Source organism: Artemia sp. Qi Xiang Cuo, chromosome 7 (assembly GCF_049724085.1).
Source record: "Artemia sp. Qi Xiang Cuo chromosome 7, ASM4972408v1, whole genome shotgun sequence".
In the NCBI taxonomy this organism is placed as follows: Eukaryota; Metazoa; Arthropoda; class Branchiopoda; order Anostraca; family Artemiidae; genus Artemia; species Artemia sp. Qi Xiang Cuo.
In genome coordinates this window covers 82,078,583-82,100,850 of record NC_142800.1, presented here as the reverse complement: position 1 = coordinate 82,100,850, position 22,268 = coordinate 82,078,583, and the positions used below count along the sequence as shown (strand labels likewise).

At 36.5% G+C, this 22,268-nt stretch overlaps 1 protein-coding gene across 2 annotated transcripts in view; it reads left to right on the top strand.

Annotated features, from left to right (window-relative positions):
- LOC148950763 (recQ-like DNA helicase Blm) overlaps nucleotides 1-22,268 on the top strand; it is a 225,769-nt gene that overhangs the window by 174,740 nt on the left and 28,761 nt on the right. For both annotated transcript variants that reach the window (XM_089091738.1, XM_089091737.1), the window contains exon 8: nucleotides 8,819-9,000. In XM_089091738.1, the coding sequence (XP_088947864.1) occupies nucleotides 8,819-9,000 (182 nt within the window). The remainder of the gene's footprint in view (nucleotides 1-8,818; nucleotides 9,001-22,268) is intronic.

Here is a 22,268-nt window from a genome sequence, read left to right as displayed (position 1 = left end):
GATTCAAGACTCAATTTTCTACCCTTCGTACGTCACTGGAACCCTTGTTTGAGCGTTTGAGTTTCCTGTCATACCATTTTCTAATACTCAAGGGTTTAGTAGCTATAGGTTCTACGAACGTTCCCCTGGATGAATTATTTTATATGTGAAAAAACATGCACTTTATATATAATAAAAAACAGGTATTGTTTACGTTATTATTATGTTACGTTAATTTTTATGTATTTTCTTTAGAATAAAAATTTCTCAAGAATATTGTTTTAATTTTCGTTAATTGTAATAATATGAATTGTTATGTATGTGTGACGATTTGTCTACGTGGGGTTAAATTTTTGAATCCTGTCCTTTGTTTTTTCTACATCCCACCTTTCTAGGCAAATATTTATTAACCCTCTCGAAGCTCCATCTTCTTTTCACCACGTCTTGCCACTTGAGAGATCCAAATGAAGATTTTTTGGGGCATAATAATCAGAAATACCTCCTGGACCATCTTGGAACTCATACTAATATAAAGTTTACGATTGGATTTTAGTCTCTTTATTGCTTCTTGGCATTCCAACTCACATTTTTACCTGCTTTTGATATTCTTATATGCTTTGAGGCATGCTCAGTTATTAGTTAAGATTAATAAATCGCCACCCGAGTTTTCTATTTGGCTCAGTGTCTTAGCTGCCTGTTCTATTCCAACCATTTCAGCCTGGAAATCTTGGAAAATTCCCCGAGCGATAGCTTGTTTTCCCCATATTCAAACCTTGATACCACTATCCCAGTCCCCAATTTTGTGTGATTTTGTGTTTTATCTATGTGACAGATTATTCTATTATGGCGATGAACAGCATTTTCGGATTTTTTAATACCATTTCTTTGCTTTAGGACAATCTCCAATTACTTTACAGGTTTTACCAATACAAATATATTGTCCTTAGGAGTGTGCAGCTCTCTGCACAAAAGTAGTAATGAGTTCCAGATGCCTATATGGCTTTGGGTTTTTCCCATTTCGAACTTGCTGTTTCTGAGTCCTATGATCAGCACACTGCAGCCTGACAGCAATTTAATAGTAATTAATTAATAAGAATCAAAATGAAACCATCAAAAGGTTTTCAAAAATTCTATCAAGAAGAGCTTTCCAATGAAGATAAAGGGTCAGAGAAGACTGCTGTTAATATTATCTATTAACAGCATATTATCTAAAACTAGTTTTTTATATATTTATAAATACAATCGCTGATCAAATAATCAATAAGGCTGCGGAACCGCTTTGTATAAATAGGTCTTACTTTGCCCCCCAGTTGGGTAGGTCAAGACGTCTCTTCCTTAAATAAATTAAAAAAAAAACTTTCCGAAAAATAAGTTTTTTAAAAAAAGTAAAAGCCATTTTAAACTTAAGCTCAGCAAATACAAATACCTGTTAAAATTCAAACTCAAAACGACCAGAAATTACTGTTAAAGAATAAATGAAACCCAAAACAAACAGAAATTGGAAAAAACATACAACAAGCAATAATATAAATGAATAAATAGATCTTAATGCGACTAATGCTTAGATTGAATATGAAAATCAAGCTTAAAAAGAAAAAAATATTTTGCTATTGAAGTATAAATGAAACTTAAAACGAACAGAAATTAAATGAACAATTAATGTAAACAAACATACAATAGATATTAAGGTAAATGAATAATTAAATCTTAAAACGAGTGAAACTTAAATTGAGTATGCAAATCAAGCTTGAAACGAACAAAATCACTACAAACAAGAGTTTGAGTATCGCCTCCTTCTCTCACTGTAAAAGTCTTAAACCTACTGCGTCATTGGCGCTTTACTGAAAGCCAATTTTATTAAAAATGTTTTCTTTTGTACTTAATATTGAAAATAAACATTAAAAATTATAGTAAAATTTTGAACTGATGAGCCTTCAGGAATTAATACCATTATACATCAAATATTCAGTTTAAATTATTAGTTCTTTCTAAAGTTGTTCAAGGCGAATATAGTTTCACAACAAACAAGAGTTTGGATACTGCCCCCATCCTTAACAGTAAATAAAAACCAAAAGCCTACTGCGTCATTGGCGCTTCACTGAAAACAAATTATATTACAAATATTTTCTTTTCCTTTTAGAAAAGAAAATTTATATGAAACAAATTCTTGAACTGATGGATCTTTCAACAAGTAATATCATAATATATATAATATTCAATTTGATGTTGTTTATGCTTTCCAACACTGTTGAAGACGCATATAGTTTTCTGTAAAGCGCCTATGACGCAGTGGGTTTTAGACTTTTACAGTGAGAGAAGAAGGCGATACCCACACTCTTGTTTGTAGTGATATTTGTTCTTTTCAAGCTTGATTTGCATGCTCAATTTAAATTTCACTCGTTTTAAGATTTATTTATTCATTTACATTAATATCTATTGTATATTTTTTTACATTGATTTTTTATTTATTTTCTCTTGGTTTTAAGTTTCATTTATACTTCAATAGGAAAATATTTTTTTTTCGTTTTAAGCTTGATTTTCATATTCATATTGATTTTCATATTTTTTATATCTAAGCACTACTCGCTTTAAGATCTATTTATTCATTTATATTATTACTTTTTGTATGTTTTTTCCTATGATTGTTTATTTAATTCCTGTTCGTTTTGGGTTTCATTTATTCTTTAATAGTAATTTCTGGTCGCTTTGAGTTTGAATTTTAACAGGTATTTGTATCTGCTGAGCTTAAGTTTAAACTGACCTTTACTTTTTTTTAAAAGCTTATTTTCGGTAAGTTTTTTCTGATTCATTTTTGTTTGTTTTTGGCTGTAAAAAGTTTCAAGTTCTTAAAAATTCCTTATTTCAAAATCAAACTTTAAGAAAATAATCAAACCGTCATCAAAGTATCAAAACTGCTATCAAAGTAACAATATCAAAGTGAAAAAAGTTTGCCCCCTTTGAAGTTTATCCGACGACTACTTCTATATGAAGTGCATCTGAGAAAAAAATAGATTAAGTTTATACGAGCATCCCTTCCATATCAACCATATACGCTCTCAGGGCATAAATTACAACGCTTACCCTTGGGCCATGGGGGCTGTGTCGACACCAGAGTTTTGGTTATCTGAACTTTGAACTATTTTTAACAAAATGTCTATCTCAAAATTTTTATCGGATGCATTCGAGAAAAAAAGGGCATGGGGAAGGGCTAGTTGCCCTCCAGTTTCTTTTGACTCTCAAAAACTGAACTAGAATTTTCAATTTCCAATCAAATCAGCCTTCCGTGAAGTTTTTACGAGCATCCCTTCCATATGAACTATATATTCCCACAGGGCATAACTTACAACGCCTGCCTTGGGGTCCTGGGGGGCTCGACCCTGGAGGTTTAGTTATGTAGTCTTTGAGCTATTTTTTTTAATGGATATCTCAAAGTTCTTATCAGATGGGTTTGAGAAGATAGGGCGTGGAGGAGGGCTAGGTGGCCTCAAATCTCTTTTGACTCTTAAAAAGTGGACTATAACTTTCAATTTCATATCAAATGAGCCCTCTTTGTAGTTTATAGGAGTATCCCTTCCATAAGAACAATATATGCCCCCAGGGCATAACTTACAACGCCTGCCTTTGAGCCCTGGGGGGTTATGTCGACACTGGAGTTTGTTATATGATCTTTGAATTATTTTCAACAAAATGGCTATCTCAAAATTTTGATCAGATGCATTTGGGAAAAAAGGGTGGGGGAGGGCTGGTTACCCTCCAATATCTTTCGAAGCTTAAAAAGTGAACTAGAACTTTCAATTTCCAATCAAATGAGCCCTCTCTGAAGTTTATATGAGCATTACTTCCATAAGAACCATATATGCCCCCCAGGGTATAGCTTATAACCCTTGCCCTGAAGACCTTGGGGGGGGAGGAGTGTCATGCTCAAAGATATAATTTCTAGAACATTCAACTACGTTGAACAAACTGGCTATCTCAAAATTTTGAGTGGATGCGTTGGGGGACATGGTGGGTGTTGAAGGGGTGTAAGTTGCCTTCCAATCACTTTTGACTGTTAAAAAGGGCACTAGCCATTTCAATTTCCAATTGAATGAGCCCTTTTTGAAGTTACTACGACAACGCTATCTATAAAAACCTTATATGCCCCCAGGACATAACTTACAACCCTTGCCCTGAGGGCTGTGGGGGGGGGGGGTTGTCATCCTCAAAGACCTAATTTCCAGAATTTTTAACAACGTTGAACAAAATTGCTATCTAAAAATTTTGATGGGGTTGGTTTGGGAAAAGGTGGGCGTGAGAGGGGGGTTGGTTGCCCTTCAATCCCTGTCGACTATTTAAAAGGGCACTAGCCCTTTCAATTCCAATCGAATGAGCCCGTTTTGAAGTTTCTGCGACAGAATTTTCTATATAAAGCTTATGTGCCCCCAGAGAAAAGCTTTCCACTCTCGCCCTGGAGGTTGTGGGGGAGTGTTCTCCTTGAAAGCATAATGTTTATATGGAAATCGTCTATGTAGAAGAAAATGGCTGTTTCGAAATTTTGATTGGATGTGTTTGGGGAAACGGTAGGTATGGAAGGGGTTTTTCTTGCCTTCCAATCACATTTACCCTGAAAAAGGCCACTAGAACTCTCGACTTCCAATCAAATGAGCCCCCTTTGAAGTTTTTATGATGACCCCTTCCATATGAAGTGCCTTTGGGAAAAAATAAAAAATAATAATAATATATCAGAGGCAACGCTGTAGCGTTGCCTATAGTAAAGGCCATACGGCTCCAATGTTTTATTATTCATTTATTTTTATTATTATTTTTCCCGGAGGCACTTCATATGGAAAGGGTCGTCGTGAAAATTTCAAAGGGGACTCCTTCGATTGAAAATCGAGAGTTCTAGTGCCCTTTTTCATAGTGGAAAATGATTTGAGGGCAACCAGCCCCCCCCACGCCCATCATTCCCCCAAACACATCCAATCAAAATTTTGAGATAGCCAGTTTGTTAAGCGTAGTTGATTTCCAGATAGAAAATATATTTCTGAGGAGGACACTCCCCCACAACTCTTAGGGCAAGGGTTTTAAGTTATGCCCTGGGGGCATATAAGGTTTTTTTTAGAAAGTGTTGTCGTAGAAACTTCAAAACAGGTTCATTCGATTGGAAATTCAAAGGGTTATTAAAAAGGGCACTAGCCGTTTAAATTTTCAATCAAATGAGTCCTTTTTGAAGTTTCTACGACAACGCTTTCTATAAAAACCTTATATGCCCCCAGGACATAACTTACAACCCTTACCCTAAGGACTGTGGGGGGGGGGTGTCATCCTCAAAGTCCTAATTTCCAGAATTTTCAGCCACGTTTAACAAAATGGCTATCGCAAAATTTTTTATTGGATTGGTTTGGGGAAAAGGTGGGCGTGAGAGGGGGTTAGTTACCCTTCAATCACTGTCGACTATTAAAAAGGGCACTAGCCCTTTCAATTCCCAATCGAATGAGCACCTTTTGAAGTTTTTACGACAAAGCTTTCTATAAAAAGCTTATATGCTCCCAGAGCATAACTTACAACCCTTGCCCTGAGGGCTGTGGGGGAGTGGGTAAAGTTCTACGAAATCATATTATTGAGTTAGGAATAAAGTGAATACACCATTCGATGCCTTTTTTTTATGCTCATTATGAATATAATAATCATTTCTATGGGAAATGAATTTCATCCCCCCCCGATATATATCCCTCTCCTACCCTAATCCTGAATTGGCATATATAGGGGGGGGGGGGCTGACATTAATTTACCAACGAAAAGAGTAATATATTAATAATAAGCATAAAAAAAAGGCATCGAATTGTGTATTAACTTTTGTCCTAACTCAATAATAAGATTTCGTAGATCTTTACCGGGGGAGTGTCCTCCTCAAAAACATAATTTCTATCTGGAAATCAACTACGTAGAACAAAATGGCTATCTCAAAATTTTGATGGGATTTGTTTGGGGAAATGGTAGGTTTGGTAGGGGTGTTCGTTGCCTTCCAATCACTTTTGACCTTTAAAAAGGGCACTAGAACTCTCGATTTCCAATCGAATGAGCCCCCCTTCAAGTTTTTACGACGACACCTTCCATATGAAGTGCCTCTGGGAAAAAATAAAAAATAATAATAATATATCAGAGGCAACGCTGTAGCGTTGCCTATAGTAAAGGCCATACGGCTCCAATGTTTTATTATTTATTTATTTATTATTATTATTTTTTCCCAGAGGCACTTCATATGGAAGGGGTCGTCGTAGAAACTTCAAAGGGGGCTCATCGGATTGGAAATCGAGAGTTCTAGTGACCTTTTTAATAGTCGAAAATGATTGAAGGGCAACTAACCCCCCCTCCCATCCCCATGCCCATCATTCCCCCAAACGCATCCAATCAAAATTTTGAGATAGCCATTTTGTTCAGTGTAGTTGATTTCCAGATAGAAAATATATTTTTGAGGAGGACACTCCCCAACAACCCTCAGGGCAAGGGTTTTAAGTTATGCCCTGGGGCCATATAAGGTTTTCATAGAAGGCGTTGTCGTAGAAACTTCAAAACAGGCTCATTCGATTGTATATTCAAAGGACTAGTGCCCTATTAATAGTCAAAATTGATTGGGGGGCAACTAGCCCCTCCTCCTCACCCATCATTCCCCCAAACACATCCAATCAAAATTTGAGATAGCCATTTTGTTCAGCGTAGTTGATTTTCAGATAGAAAATATGTTTTTGAGGAGGACACTCCCCCACAACCCTCAAGGCAAGGGTTTTAAGTCATACCCTGGGGGCATATAAGGTTTTCATAGAAGGCGATGTCGTAGAAACTTCAAAAAAGGCTCTATCGATTGGAAATTCAAAGGGCTAGTGCCCTTTTTAATAGTCGAAAGTGATGTGAGGGCAACTAACCCCCCTCTCACGCCAACTTTTCTCCAAACACATCCAATCAAAATTTTGAGACAACCATTTTATTAAACGTAGTTTTAAGTTCTGGAAATTAGGTCTTTGAGGATGACAACTCCCCCACAGCCCTCAGGGCAAGGTTTGTAATTTAAGGATTCTCCGAATCCTTCCCATTATTTCTTATGGAAGGGATGCTCGTATAAACTTTAGAGAGGGCTCATTTGATTGGAAATTGAAGGTTCTTGTTAACTTTTTAAGAGTCAAAAGAGATTGGAGGGCAACTGCCCCCCTCCTCCACACCCTAAATGCATCGGATAAAAATTTTGAGATAGACATTTTGTTAAAATAGTCCAAAGTTCTGATAACAAAAAACTCCAGCGTCGACACAGCCCACCAGGGCCCGGGGGTAGGCGTATTAAGTTGTGCCCTGGGGGCATATAAACAATCAAACAATCATTAAATAAACAATCAATCCAAACACACACAATAGATATTAATATAAATTAATAAATAAATTTAGTGCTGATATTAATGTAAACTAATGAATAAATTTCATCTGGGTGGAATTTAACGCGGGGGAATTATCAGCAGGAAAAGAAAATGCTCTTTGAGGGGGGAGGAACTTCCCGGGAGTGGGCTTTCCAAATGAGAATTATTCAGGGAGGGGACGACTAAATCCATTCGGTAATATTCTAAATTTTACATCTAAAAGTAACGGGAATAAAGAATCAACGGAAATGTCAGAGATAGCACTTCAGGTTCCTTTAGACGATTTTGTTCGTGTCTTTTGAAAAAAGACATTTTCAAACGACAGATTATTTTCATTTTTCATTTAAAATTCAAACTCAAAACGACCAAAAATAACTATTAAAGAATAAATGAAACCCAAAACGAACAGAAATTAAATAAACAATCATAGCAAAAAACATACAACAAGTAATAATATAAATGAATAAATAAATCTTAAAGCGGGTAATGCTTAGATTGAAAATGAAAATCTAGCTTAAAACGAAAAAAAATGTTTTGCTATTAAAGTATAAATGAAACTTAAAACGAACAGAGATTAAATAAACAATCAATGCGAACAAACATACAATATATCAATGTAAATGAATAAATAAATCTTAAAACAAGTGAAACTTAAATTGAACATGCAAATAAAGTTTGAATCGGATAAAAATAAATACAAACAAGAGTTTGGGTATCGCATCACTGCAGAAGCCTAAAACCTACTGCGTCATTGGCGCTTTACTGCAAACGAAGTATATTACAAATGTTTTCTTTTGTACTTAATATTGAAAATAAATATTAAAATTACAGTAAAACTTTGAACTGATGAGCTTTCAGCAATTAATATCATTATACATCAAATATTCTGTTTAATTTATTAGTTCTTTCCAAGATTGGTCAAAACAAATATAGTTTCACTACAAACAAAATTTTGATACTGCCCCCTTCTTTAACTGTAAAAACCTAAAGTTTTCTGCGTCATTGGCGTTTCACTGAAAACAAATTACTCATATATTACAAATTTATTCTTTTCCAGTTCTTATAGCATTGAAAATGAAAATAAAAATTACAGTGAAAAAAAAAATCTTGAACTGATGGATCTTTCAACAATTAATATCAATATATATATAATATTCAATTTGATTTTGTTTATACTTTCCAAGACTGTACAAGACTCATATAGTTGGTAGTTAATGTAGCTGGTTGGTTAATGAAGTTAGAAGTAGTATGCTCCTAATTATTGGATCGGTATTAACAATGTATACTCTTGTGACGGGAACCAATAAAAGGCTCACATGAATTTGGTTTATGAATGTGTTAAATTAATTTTATTTTGGACAAGGTGTCATTTTATTTTTGGTTTACGATAGTTTTCTTTGAATTTTGTTTGTTATTCATTTCTTTTTATTCACATTATTCCTATTAATCCCTAGGGGACAAGGAAAATCCAGCTGCTAGGGCTCGTCAGATTGATAACCTCTGGCGAATGGTAGCCTATTGTGACAACCTTACAGATTGCAGACGTTCTATCATGCTTGACTACTTTGGAGAAACATTTGACCGTGAAATATGTCGTGCAAACGCAAGACATGCTTGCGATAATTGTTCAGTTAAGGTAAAAAAAAAAGGTTTTTTGACTTCTTATAGACCAAACATATGTGCATCATAATTTCCAAAACTGTTACTCAGTAGATTTGATTGTAGATTTTCTTTAAAGTAATTTATTGACCACGCAGTAAGTTGAATCATTTTTTTGAAAGACACAAAAGCTTCTGAATATTTCTATCTCATTAATTTACCTTGTGTTCATTAAATTAAAGCGCATTCTATTCAATAAAATTGTTTGGCTATATTAAATTACGCTAATGGAAACTAATTCTGTGATTACCTTAATCTGCTGAGAAAAACCTACTAGGCTTGAGATCTTTTTTCTTACCTTTTGCTAACTCTAAATTTTAGTCAATGATTTTTTGTTGGAATGGGTGGATTTCGTTTTCTCAGAAAAATACACAAACTACATCTATTTTGCCAAAAAAAAGTCTTAGCTAAGACCATTTGTTTTTATTGGAAAACTCTCTTTGATAGAATTTTTGAATACATGTCGATTATTTTCTTTGATTAGTCTTGATCATTAATTTTAATTTTTTTTATGATCATTTTTCTGGATGCCCAAAAAAATTTTTATAAGAATATACCTTACGCTAAACAGCTATTTTTTAAGGCCCTTTGTCTTTATTGGAAACCTCTTATTGGTAGAATTCATGGACCCTTTTTTATTTTATTTTATTTTCTTAATTGATTATTTAATTTTATTTAATGATTATTTTTCTGAATGTCCAAGAACATGTTTTAGATAATATACCCTACTTAGTGCTGTATTAAATGACTACTTTTGAAGACCCTATGTCTTATTTAGAAAACTCTTCTTTATAAAATTTTCTTCAATAGGCTACATTTTGATCATTGTGAATTAACTTTCCAGTTTTTGTTAATGATTATTTTTCTCAAAAATTAAACGAATGTTTTTTAACAATGTTTGTACCGAGGAACTATGCCATTTTTTTTTTACAAAAACTGTCAAAAAAGGACTTTTTTATGTAAAAATGGTAGAAATAAGATAAAATTCTACCGTATTGAAAGACGACCGACACAAGTTAAAAAATAATTAAAAGTAAAATCAATATAAATAAAAGGAACTAGTTAAAATCGAATAAAAAAAGTTTTAAGAAAAACTTTGAAATCAAAAGCTAAAGACCAAACTGCATGGCAAATCAACAAAATAAAAGAGACGATCTATAACCATGATGCAATATAAGAATTGATAATAAATGAAACTAGAAAGAGGCGAATGAGCTTTGTTGGAACCCTTGGTCCCAGTTTTGTCAGATAAATGTCCCTCCCTGATTCATTTCTTTCGGCCCCTTAATTATTTTCCTTCCTTAAGTAATAAATATTTATTTTCCTATTATTTTTTTGACGCCATTTTGGGTCCTTTTAACTGCGTACGTGTTTAATAGACCACGAGGGAGAACTTGCGCAGTTAGGGAGATTGGCCAGTAGAGTAGTAAGTTCAAGGATTGGCTGGAAAGATTCTTTACCACCCCTAATAACCCCCGCCGCGTGCTGCGGCTAGCGGGCTGAGAGAAAATGTCCATTTTTTTAGTTAGTTCATGTTATAACGCGTGTTTGTGAATACAGTAAGAATTTTTCTATGTACTCTTTTAACTTTTCAGCTTAGGTCGAAACTAAAGGGTTAATTAGAAAATCTTATCGGTAAACTTTGGCGTTAAATGTGGCCATAGACCATCCGATCACGCTAGTATACAGAACCGTTTGAGTAACCGCGGAAATCCCATTAATTTAGGGCCAAAGAGGGATCGTCCCCCTCCAGTAAGTGGCATAACAACTCTTTGCGCCATTTTTGCCTTTAAAAGTGGTGACCCCGCACATAAACCTCCAATAAGTGGTGGCAGCGAGTTAAGGTCCTATCATTAAATCTGATAATAAAAGAATTCAGCGCTTTCGAAGAGACAGGTTAATTTGGCCTAGACAGTAGCCTATAGTGGGTACATAAGATATATAAAAGTTGTAAAGAGAAAATTTTTATCTGAGCTATGCCTAGTCGGAGAATAATAAGTAATAAAATTTAATAATCAATAAATCACGCGAATAATTAACTTGTGAGAAAAGGGGGGCTGAGCCACCCACAGATAATCGACAAATAAAAAGAAAATAATTTTTCACCAAAGGATAAAAAGAGACATTGATAAAAGAGTTTTCATTGGAATAAAAGACGTTAAATAAAGCTTGACATAATGGCGGACAAACGAAGAATTCAGACAAGATCTACCTCGGTAAAACAAAAATCAGATTCAGACACACAATTGTATGCGACTCCTGCTGGAAATAACATAAGACCAGCATAATCAGCTATAAAAATATATCACTAAACATATGAAATAGACGTTACAGAGAAATGTGAAGATGATATCCTCAAAACAAAATCAGTATTAGAGGGATCCCCGGGCTGAAACAGAGACGACGAGGCAAGTCTAAGACAAGTGCATACAGAATTACTAACAGATAGAGAAATCCAAACAAAAGAAACAGTGGCGATAATACATGAGGATAAATTATTACATGAAAGAATGGGTATAACAAAACAAACTCACCCTTCAAAGAAGGTACAAAGATTAGGTGAGTTGGAGGGAGAAGAGAATATTATACAACGAGTAGACTCAGAAAACGAGTTAAGAGAAGATAATAACATTGAGAGTCAAAGTAGGCCAAGTAGCAGAAGTAGTAGAAGTTCAATTTCCAGCAAAAGCTCAAGAAAAGAAAATAAAATAAATATGAAACAACGATTTTTAATTTACATAGAGATTAGATTAGCCAGAGTACGAAAAGAGGAAGAAGATAGACAACAAAGAGAAAGAGATAGGATAGCCAGAGAAAAAAAGGAAGAGGTTGATAGGATAGCCAGGGAAAAGAAGGAGGAGGCAGACAGAGAGGAGAGAAAATACATAATGGAAATGATTGCAGGGAGAAACTACTAAGGGCCTCAGAAATCGTCTACAATATAAATAATGCAAGCATTAAATCTTCAACCAATTAAATAAAATGAAGATGTACATTTATACATATACAATTTTGAAAAAATGGCAGAATTAAGCGGATTACCGAGAGAAAATTGGGTGACAAGAATACAACCCCTCCTTAACTACAAGGCACAACTTGCATATAAAGCATTACCAATTGAATACTCAAAAGATTTTGAAAGGCTAAAACAAGCCATTTTTGAAAAATTTCAACTCTTCCCCGAGCACTTTCAAAGAAGGTTTAGAAGCGAAAAAAAACGAGACAACGAAACTTATACGGAATACGGGTACAAATTGAAAGATATGTGTTTAAAATGGCTAGAGATAGAGAACTATACAATATTAGAAGACCCGGAAGAAATAAAAGACAAGATAACGGGAATAGTTAATAAAACAGCGATGGAACAATTCTTAGAAAATACCTATCCAAATATGAGGATGTACTTAAAAGAGAAAAACCAACAAACAATTGAAGAAATGTCCGAATTAGCAGACAGGCGCACTGAAATTAAAAGGGAGGCATTCCCACTAAAACCAAGGTTAGGAGGAAATGGTAGAAAAGAATACCAGTACACAGAAAACAAAAATAATGCTAGCCAAATATGGCAAACACAAGGAGAAGTAACATGCTAGCACTGTAACTTGGGCGGCCACTATAGCACCAATTGCCTTAATAAAGACGGTAGAAAATAAGGCCAAAAACAGGAACAGTATGACGTTACCTTTTATAACAGTAATAAACGAGGACATTATGCCTCAGATTGCCGAGGCGCGAAAAAGAATTACGACAGTAATTACAGAACAAGGGACGATGGGGCAAACGGAAGACAGGACAATCCGAGAAATGATCGATCCCGAGATAATTGGAAAACTCTCAAACGTATAAGAGAACCACATGGGCTAAAAGCCCTGAGAATATGAAAACTTACGCATGTGTAGAATCACACAAATCGCGTGGCGAACTAAATGGTAAATTGGTAGAAATAGCTATTGATTCCTGCAGCGACCAAACCTATGTACAGGAAGACTTGATAAAGAAAACCGATATAAATTACAAAAATAAAGTGGCATCGCTATGCTACTACGGAGCAGAACATAAATGTCCGACAGCTCAGGTCATAATAGAGTTAGCCAAGAAACAGGGGAATACGGTTAGAAAGGAATTAACAGTTGGGGTTATAACTACTTTTCCAGTAGACGTTTTGTCAGGGGGAGGCTTTGAAAATATCGAAACTTTCCTTTAAAAAAATGCAGCCTGAACGGTAAAAAGAGTAAATGCGGTGACACGGAGTCAAGAAAAAATTAAAAGGGAGGCTGTGCCCCCCACTAATGAAAATGATGATCAGAATATACAAAACCCATTTCAGTTTAACGACGAGATATTCATAAAAAATACAAAACCGAGAAAACCGAAAAGCCAAAAAAGGGCAGAAAAAAAGGAATATAACCATAAACAAGAGGAATTATTGACCGCAGAAAAAGAACCAGAAAAGACCAAAGAGGAACTAACCGAAACACTTGGAATAACTTCCGAAAAATTCGCAGAACTACAAACAAACGATAAAGAATGCAGAAAAACAAAACTAGCACTAACGAATCAAAAAAATCCGCAATCTAAACAATTTTCCAGTAATGGAAATCTACTTTACAAAATAATGGAGACCGAGGAAAACGCTACAAAGCTACAACTTTCGGTACCACATGAATTAAGGAAAGCGGTAATAAAGTTGGCTCACTCAAGCCCAACGGGGGGACACATGGGATCCCAAAGAACAAGAGATGGAGTCTTACAGCGTTTTTGGTGGAAGGGTTTAAAAAAAGATATTATCAACTTTTGTAAAAGATGCAAAGACTGTCAATTATTCATATACAAAAAACCGAACGAAAAAGTTCCAATGAAAAAAATGCCCATTTTCGGCAAACCTTTTGAGAGAATTTCAATGGACATTTTGGGCCCACTACCGAAGTGTAGCGCGGGAAACAGATTCATTCTAGTTATTAATGATCTGGCTACGAGATACCCAGAAGCTATCCCAATGAGAACAGTAAAATCACCAAAAGTCACAGAAGAATTAGCGAAATATGTCTCGCGTCACGGAATCCCGAAGGAAATTTTAACAGATAATGGAACCAATTTTATATCAACATACATCTGAAAATTATACGAAATTCCCAGTATTAAACAAGTATTAACTTCTCCATTCCATCCTCAGACAAATGGAGTGACAGAAAGATTTAACGGAACCCTAATTAGCATGTTGAGACGTTTTGTAAGAGACGATGTAAAACAATGGGACAAAGTGTTTCCTCATGTCCCTTTTTGCGGAAAGGGAACCCCCGCCTCAATCAATGGTTTTTTAACCTATTTTATTACCATATGGAACAATCCCGAGGAGGGTGTTAGGCATTTCAATGTAATAATGGTCGAATGAGTAGAAAAATAAGTACACATGGCTAACCAACTAGCTCCGATGCTAAGAGAAACTATATAAGTACAATGAACTAGACCCGAGCGCCCAGGGAACCAATTAGCTCATCATGACCTAATAGGCAAATGTAACCGCCGGACGGCGTGTCTTCATTAGAGGGGAGGACGTTCTCATGTTATTACCAGAAGGAACTAATAATCTGTCCGTGATATTGACCTTACCTTTTTATGTAAAACAGAAACTTACTTCTGTGAATTTTCCCAGAGACTGATCGTAAGCAAGAAAAAAGGAAGAAGTGCACCATTAAATTTACTTAGAAAATTTAACCCATACAATGACCAAGGAAACCTCAAGAGGCTACAAACGCGCTCTCATGATCTGGACCTCATAACATGACGATGAAAGTGCCCCTTTAGATACAATGGACCCGGCAGAAACACATATAAACGCCATTGAAAGGGCTTCGGCCGAAAAATATCTGAGCCAAGCTCAGAAACCCCAATTAAACAAGTTATTCACGGAATTTGTAGACGTATTAATAGACCGAATCGGAAAAACAGAAAATGTAGTACATAAAATACTATTAAAGGACAAGAAACCAATAAAACAATACCCATACCGAATACCGGAAGCAAAAAGAAAAGAAATGAAAAAAGAAATTGACCGAATGCTCGAGTTAGGGGTAATAGAACCATCAAATTCAGAATTTGCAGCACCAGTCGTATTAGTCTCGAAAAAAGATGGCTCCATTAGATTTTGCGAAGACTACAGAAAACTTAATAATATTTTCGAATCAGACGCTTACCCTAGACCCAGGATGGATCAAGGTCTAGATTCAGACGTCTCCTCAAAATTTATATCAATTTTAGACTTGAGAAGGGAATATTGGCACGAAAAAGTAGACCCCAATGATTCAGACAAACTGTCTTTATTCATCAAGGTTAGTTTTACCAATTTAGGTACATGCAATTCGGACTAAAAGGGGCACCAGCAACATTCCAAAGGCTAGTAGATTATATTTTAAATTCCTTACCCTATACAAGAGCCTACTTGGATGATATTATAGTATTTTTGAACTCGTTCAATGAACATCTAATCCATATGGAACAAGTATTAACCAGGCTGAGGAGAGCAGGACTAACTTTGAATGTAGAAAAATGTAAATTAGTGCAGACACAGACAGAGCACCTGGGACACAAAATAGGAAACGGTATAATAGCCCCATTAAGGTAAAAAACAGAAAAAATTAGAAACGCAGCAGTTCCGACCACAAAGAAAAAAGTTCGGTCATTTTTGGGGTTGGCAGGATACTATGAAAAATTCATACCAAATTTTGCAACGATTGCTACACCTTTGACGGAATTAACACGAAAGGGGGCCGTAGACCCCATCACATGGTCATAAGTTGAACAAAATCCATTTAATACACTGAAAGATGCTCTTTGTACCGAAAGGATACTGAGAAATCCAGATTTTTCCTTACCATTTGTGCTACAAACTGACAGTTTAGATTACGGATTAGGGGCAGTTTTATCCCAGAATTTTGAAGATGGGGAACATCCAATCACATTTATATCCAGAAAATCATCAAAAGCAGAATTAAACTATAGCACAATTGAAAAAGAATGCCTTGCGATAATTTATGTGGTCAAAACACTGGACTATTATGTATATGGACGAAAATTTACAATAGTGACAGATCGCAACGCATTGAAGTGGGTAAATATAATAAACCCAGTAACCGAATATTAGCATGGTGGGCCCTGCGCCTACAGGAATACGACTTCGAAATAAAGTCAAGACCAGGGACCGATAATGGGAACGCTGACGGCATGTCCCGATTGGAATAAAGAGATATATAAACAATAAGGGGGAAAAATAAAATGTCGGATGGGCTGTGCCTTGAAAACATAGACAATAAGGGGGAAAAAGAGGTCAAAGACCCATGGGGAATAAAAGGCGATAATTACAAAAGAGATATGGATGACATACAACGGGATGGGGGAAGGTTGGGAGATATTGAATGTCGAGTCAGACTGGAAAAATTTGGAAATGAATCTGAGATTAGTATTATCAATTCAAAAGATATGTCGATCCTTTATGAGGGGGAGGAATCCCTTGGGGAAGATCCCCTGCGGGAAGTTGCAAAAGACAGCCATTTTCCTCAATGCACAACTGGCGCACATGTTGTGATCCCTTTACCGAGATTTTGCCTTTCTGATCTGAAGTCCATGGGGGATACTCTCTCCCAGTCACTTCATACTTACCCAAACTGTTGTCCAGCAACCCTATTCATAGCTGTTATTCTTCATGGGAACCGACAATTATTTTCGGCAAATTGTATTCAGTGGGAGATGTATCCAAATTTCATTTTCAATTAGCATCAACGTATATTCTTCAGTTAATTATCCCAGGGGATGAGAACCAGAAAAAAAAGCGATTCATGGTTCGCACAGATTTTTACTTCATTTTCCTGAACCCTTATCGTTTTCACAGGCCTGTGTATTTTCGGCCTTAGACTATTTGAAATTATGCCAAGGGGCAATTTACTTTTTTTTATCGAGATTTGGGGTTGTTTCCACAGATGGAAATTAAGAGGCTAGTGCAGCCAATTTTTCACGATGGCTGGCATTATCACATGTGCCAGAAATTGATTCTCTGCTCCTCTCAAATGTAAATTCGTGAGAGCGAGAAAATTTGTTGTTTTTGATTTGTGCTGTGCACAATGAATTCCTACGAATCTTGGGGACTTGGATTTTCAAAAACCAAATGCGCATGTTAGACGAACTAGACCATGGTGGTCCTACAGTAGAGACGTGTCCAGGACGACCGATCCAGAGCCAAGCAGAGGAAGCACAGGCATTGGTAGAAGAGAAGATAAAAAGAAAATTTAGTATTTATTTTAATTTGAATGTGTTTTAATTTCCAGCCAATCCAACGGGGATGTGGGCAATTTATCTTAGGAGGGAGGTGTTGGAACCCTTGGTCCCAGTTTCGTCAGATAAATGTCCCTCCCTGATTCATTTCTTTCGGCCCCTTAATTATTTTCCTTCCTTAAGAAATAAATATTAATTTTCCTATTATTTTCTTTGACGCCATTTTGGGTCCTTTTAACTGCGTACGTGTTTAATAGACCACCAGGGAGACCTTGCGCAGTTAGGGAGATTGGCCAGTAGAGTAGTAAGTTCAAGGATTGGCTGGAAAGATTCTTTACCACCCCTAGTAACCCCCGCCGCGTGCTGCGGCTAGCGGGCTGAGAGAAAAATTCCATTTTTTCAGTTGGTTCATGTTATAACGCGTGTTTGTGAATACAGTAAGAATTTTTTTATGTACTCTTTTAACTTTTCAGCTTAGGTCGACACTAAAGGGTTAATTAGAAAATGTTATCGGTAAACTTTGGCTTTAAATGGGGCCGTAGACCTTCCGATCACGCTAGTATACAGAACCGTTGGAGTAACCGCGGAAATCCCATTAATTTAGGGCCAAAGAGGGATCGTCCCCCTCCAGTAAGTGGCATAGCAACTCTTTGCGCCATTTTTGCCTTTAAAAGTGGTGACCCCGCCCATAAACCTCCAATAAGCTTAATGACAGAAAAGGTATAAAAAATAAAATTATATGAAAAGAGGGATGAGGAATTGCCATGACACACAAGGGAGGCTTACTTAAGGAACAGTAAAGTTGTTTTGCGAGAATTGTACCAGAATACAAAAGGTCAACATACCAACAAAAGTTGGATGCGTGGAAGAAGTAGCAAAATGACAACACAAACAAGTGCTTTCAAAGGATGGCTTCGTGTAAATATTCTACCAAACTGCACCGAAAAACAAAAGATATAGAAGTGGTCATTATGGTTCTGCTGCCATGCTGAGAGGTAATCAAACCTGATTTGACAGTAGTAAAAAATTTATACTTTCACGAATTTCTTGGTGCTTCATTAGATGAAATTTTTGTCGATGGGACGCACTTAGAGGTTAGTCTGTTCATAATATTCCAGAAAAAACTATCCTGGATGCAGATTGCACGAAAGGTCTTGTCACGGGGCTCTTTTTGTTGGCTATTGGTTCAGGAATGAATATCTAAACTAGCTATGGCTACTATAGCGGGACTCAAGCAAATCTTGAGATTTCAAATCGAGAAACATGTTTCCTGCTTGTCTGCCTTTACAAAAAAAAGGCTGGTAAGCCCTCATAGCTGGGTGTTATAGGGAGAAATAGGTCTAAGTAATCCGATTTCCAGTCTGAGTTGAACCTATCTGATTACACTGTAGGCGATATTGCTGAAAAACTATATGTTAGCCAAAAAATTATTGTTTGGTGAGCTTTAAAAGATCTAAAGCCGAACTAGCCAGCCATGACAGAAAACACAATAAATATAAATACGACAAATGGGTCAATGGCCAGTAAATGAAAACGAAGAAAAAACAAAACGAATATTTTGCCCGTATCTAACAAGGCGTCCTCAGCGTAGAGAAAACAAATAAACTAACATTAAAAAATATACATAAACCTAAAACCCATGAGCTAAAATGACTAAAGCGCTAATTCTGAAGGGATGAGTGGATATTAGTGGGATTAAATGAAAAAAACTGAAAGTAAGGAGCAATATTAAAACTTAAAACGAACCTATTACGTATATGAAGGGTTCGCCCCCTACTCAATACGTCGCTCTTTACGCTAGAGTTTGAATTTTGTTCGAATCACAAATACCTGAATCACAAACGTTGTTTAATTAGACTAGATAGCTCTTTTGAAAGTACTAAAAAAAAAATTTTGCTTAAAAAGCGAGGTATTGAGTAGGGGGCAAACCCCTTCATAAACGTAATAATTTCTGTTCGTTTTCAGTTCTAATGTTGCTCTTTATTTTCAGTTGAAAACTTGTTTTTTTATTTAATTTCTGATCGTTTTTAAATAACGCTGAGAAATCCGGCGCCCGCTTCATGGAAAGAGCCCTTCCCCCAAGGAAACATCATCCATGGAAAGATCCTCCCACGTAATCCACGTAATCAATCGAGCTGCCTAAGTAAAGAACGATGCTGGCACAATGTATTATTTTTTCCCCTTTAAACCAGGGCACTTCGAAACTTCGAAAAGGGCTCATTCGATTGGGAAATTGGAGTGGCTTGTACCCTTTTTAATACTCGAAAGTGATTGGAAGGCAACTAACACCCCTTCCACGCCCACCATTCCCCCAAAAACATCCAATCAAAATTTTTAGATAGTCATTTTGTTCAGCGTAGTTGATTTCCAGATAGAAATTATGTTTTTGAGGAGGACACTCCCCCACAGCCCTCAGCGCAAGGATTGTAAGTAATACCCTGGGGGCATATAAGGCGTTTTATAGAAAGTATTGTCGTAGAAACTTCAAAAAACGATCATTCGATTGGAAATTCAAAGGGCCAGTGCCCTTTTTAAAAGTTGAAAGTAATTGGAGGGAAACTAACCCCCCTCTCACACCCACCTTTTCCCCAAACACATCCAATCAAAATTTTGAGATAGCCATTTTGTTCAACGTAGTTGAAAGTTCTGGAAATTGGGTCTTTGAGGATGACAACATGACAACTCTCCCCCCCCCTGGCCTTCAGGGCAAAGGCTGTAAGTTATGTCCTGGGGGAATATAAGGTTTTTATAGAAAACGTTGTCATTGAAAATTCAAAAAGGGCTCATTAGATTGGAAATTGAAATGGCTAGTGCCCTGTTTAATAGACATTTCTTTCCAATTCCACATATTAGCAGGGTTTTAAGTGAGGGTAAAAATTTTAATCAAGGGAAGACTTGTCATTACTGCCCAATGTGTCCATCTAGATTTTATGCTGACTATAAATTAAATAATCATTTGAAACATTGCAAGCGTCATCGGTGCCAGTCTGTGGAAACGGTTTCAGGGGCCAATACTACCTTGCGGTTCAAAAGCTTTCAGAACATGCTGTTGCAGAGCAACAAGGTATCATTGGACATTGAGGCTGCTCTCACGGATGTGTCGGATCCGTCAAATTTAAATCGTGTTAAGGGGCACAAAGCCATTGCGATCTCTTTTGCACATGCGTGGAGAGATTTAAGCAATACCATGCAATTTGTAGATTTTGTTGAGAGGTTGGGTGGCGAAGATTTGTTTTCGAAGCTATGGTTGTTCTCATTAAAACAGCAAATGAGGCAATTTCACGGCTGCGCCATACACAATATCCAATGAATCTATCACCAGAAGACGAGTTGGCAATTAAAAATTTAGACATTTTTTGGGTTCGCAAGAAAAAAAAATAATAAGGGGGATGCGAAAGCCCGGGACCATGATCATTTATGGCAGGAAATTTCATCAAGGGGATATAACTTTCGGGGGGTTGCACACAAATCGTTTAATTTAAATGTTAGACATCAATACTTTATACCGGTGCACATGCACAATTCCAACTATGATTTGAAATTCATATTACCAGCGTTGAAACGATTGCAGAAAGGTGAAGTTGCAGAGGGCGCATGGGTAGATGGTTCTTTTTCATATAACATCATACCGAAATCATCTGGAAAGTTGCTAGTCTTAGGATTTAAATGGCAAACAATTGATAATGGTGAAGCGTACTTTAATAAAATCCGTTGCCTTGATTCCTTTAGTTTTTTCCCCAATCTCTAGGTCAATTCCTTCAAGTGCAGAAAAGCAACGATTTTAATAGTTTCCCCTCCTCAAACAGCACTTTCCAGATGAGAAACTGCATGATTTATTAACGTCTAAGGGCATATACCCGTACGAGTACTACAGCTTAGCCTCGAAGCTAAGTGAGGAAAAATTGCCGCCCATCGCAAAGTGTAATGATTCACTTCGCGATCGTAGATGCACCACTGCCGATTATGAATTTGCCAAGAGGGTTTGGGCAAAGGGAGGGTGTAAAAATGGGTGGGAATGTTGTAAAATGTACCTGACCAGTGATGTATTGGCGTTGTTGGATATTGTCTGTAAAAACTCGGACAAAATTTCTGAAGAATTGTGGCTGGATTTGGGGTATTATTTTTCCACTCCTCATCTTGTGATGGATTGAATTCTTAAAATCAGTAATGAAGAAATAGGTCTGATCGCCGACGTTTATCAGCACCTAATTGTAGAGAGACCCATGCGGGGAGGGTGTGTTTTCCACGGGGATCGTATCCTTGAAACTGACCCGACTGGACACACCCGGTGAAAAGTACGACGCCGTTTTCTTGGATATGAATTCCCTTTATCCGTCGGCAATGTCTCCCTTTTATTAGCCTTGTGGGAATTACCAATGGCTTAACGATACTTCTGCTACAGATTTTCCCAACATTCACACTGTTGATGAAAATTGACCACAAGGAAGGTTTTTCGAAATTGACGGTGAAATACCTCTGGAACTTCATGACTCGGTAAACGACTTTGTTTTCTCCTGGATCAATAGACCAGTGCCTAGGGACTCTTTGAGTCCCTAGGCACTGACTTATGCAAAATAATTGTTTTCTCGCTCTAAAAAGTTTTATCCTTGGATAGATAAGTTGAGGTGTGGGAATTCATTTATTAATAGAGTCACTCGACTAGGTATTTAGGCATTATTATAGATGAGACGCTTAGTTTTTCAGATCATATAAACTGTATAACAGCTAAAATTGCCCGTAATATTGGAATTATTAGGAAATTGAAGCACATTTGTCCGAAAATTGTCCTTAGACTTTTGTATTTTTTCACTTGTCCATTGTAACCTTTTATATTGTTGTTCGGTATGGTCTTCAACTTTTCAATCCCATCTGAAACGACTTAGAGCTTTGCAGAATTCTGCCATTAGGATTTTAGCAAATTATGGACCGACAGATTCAGTGAGAAATGTGTATTTAAAACTGAATATTCTTCCTCTAGCA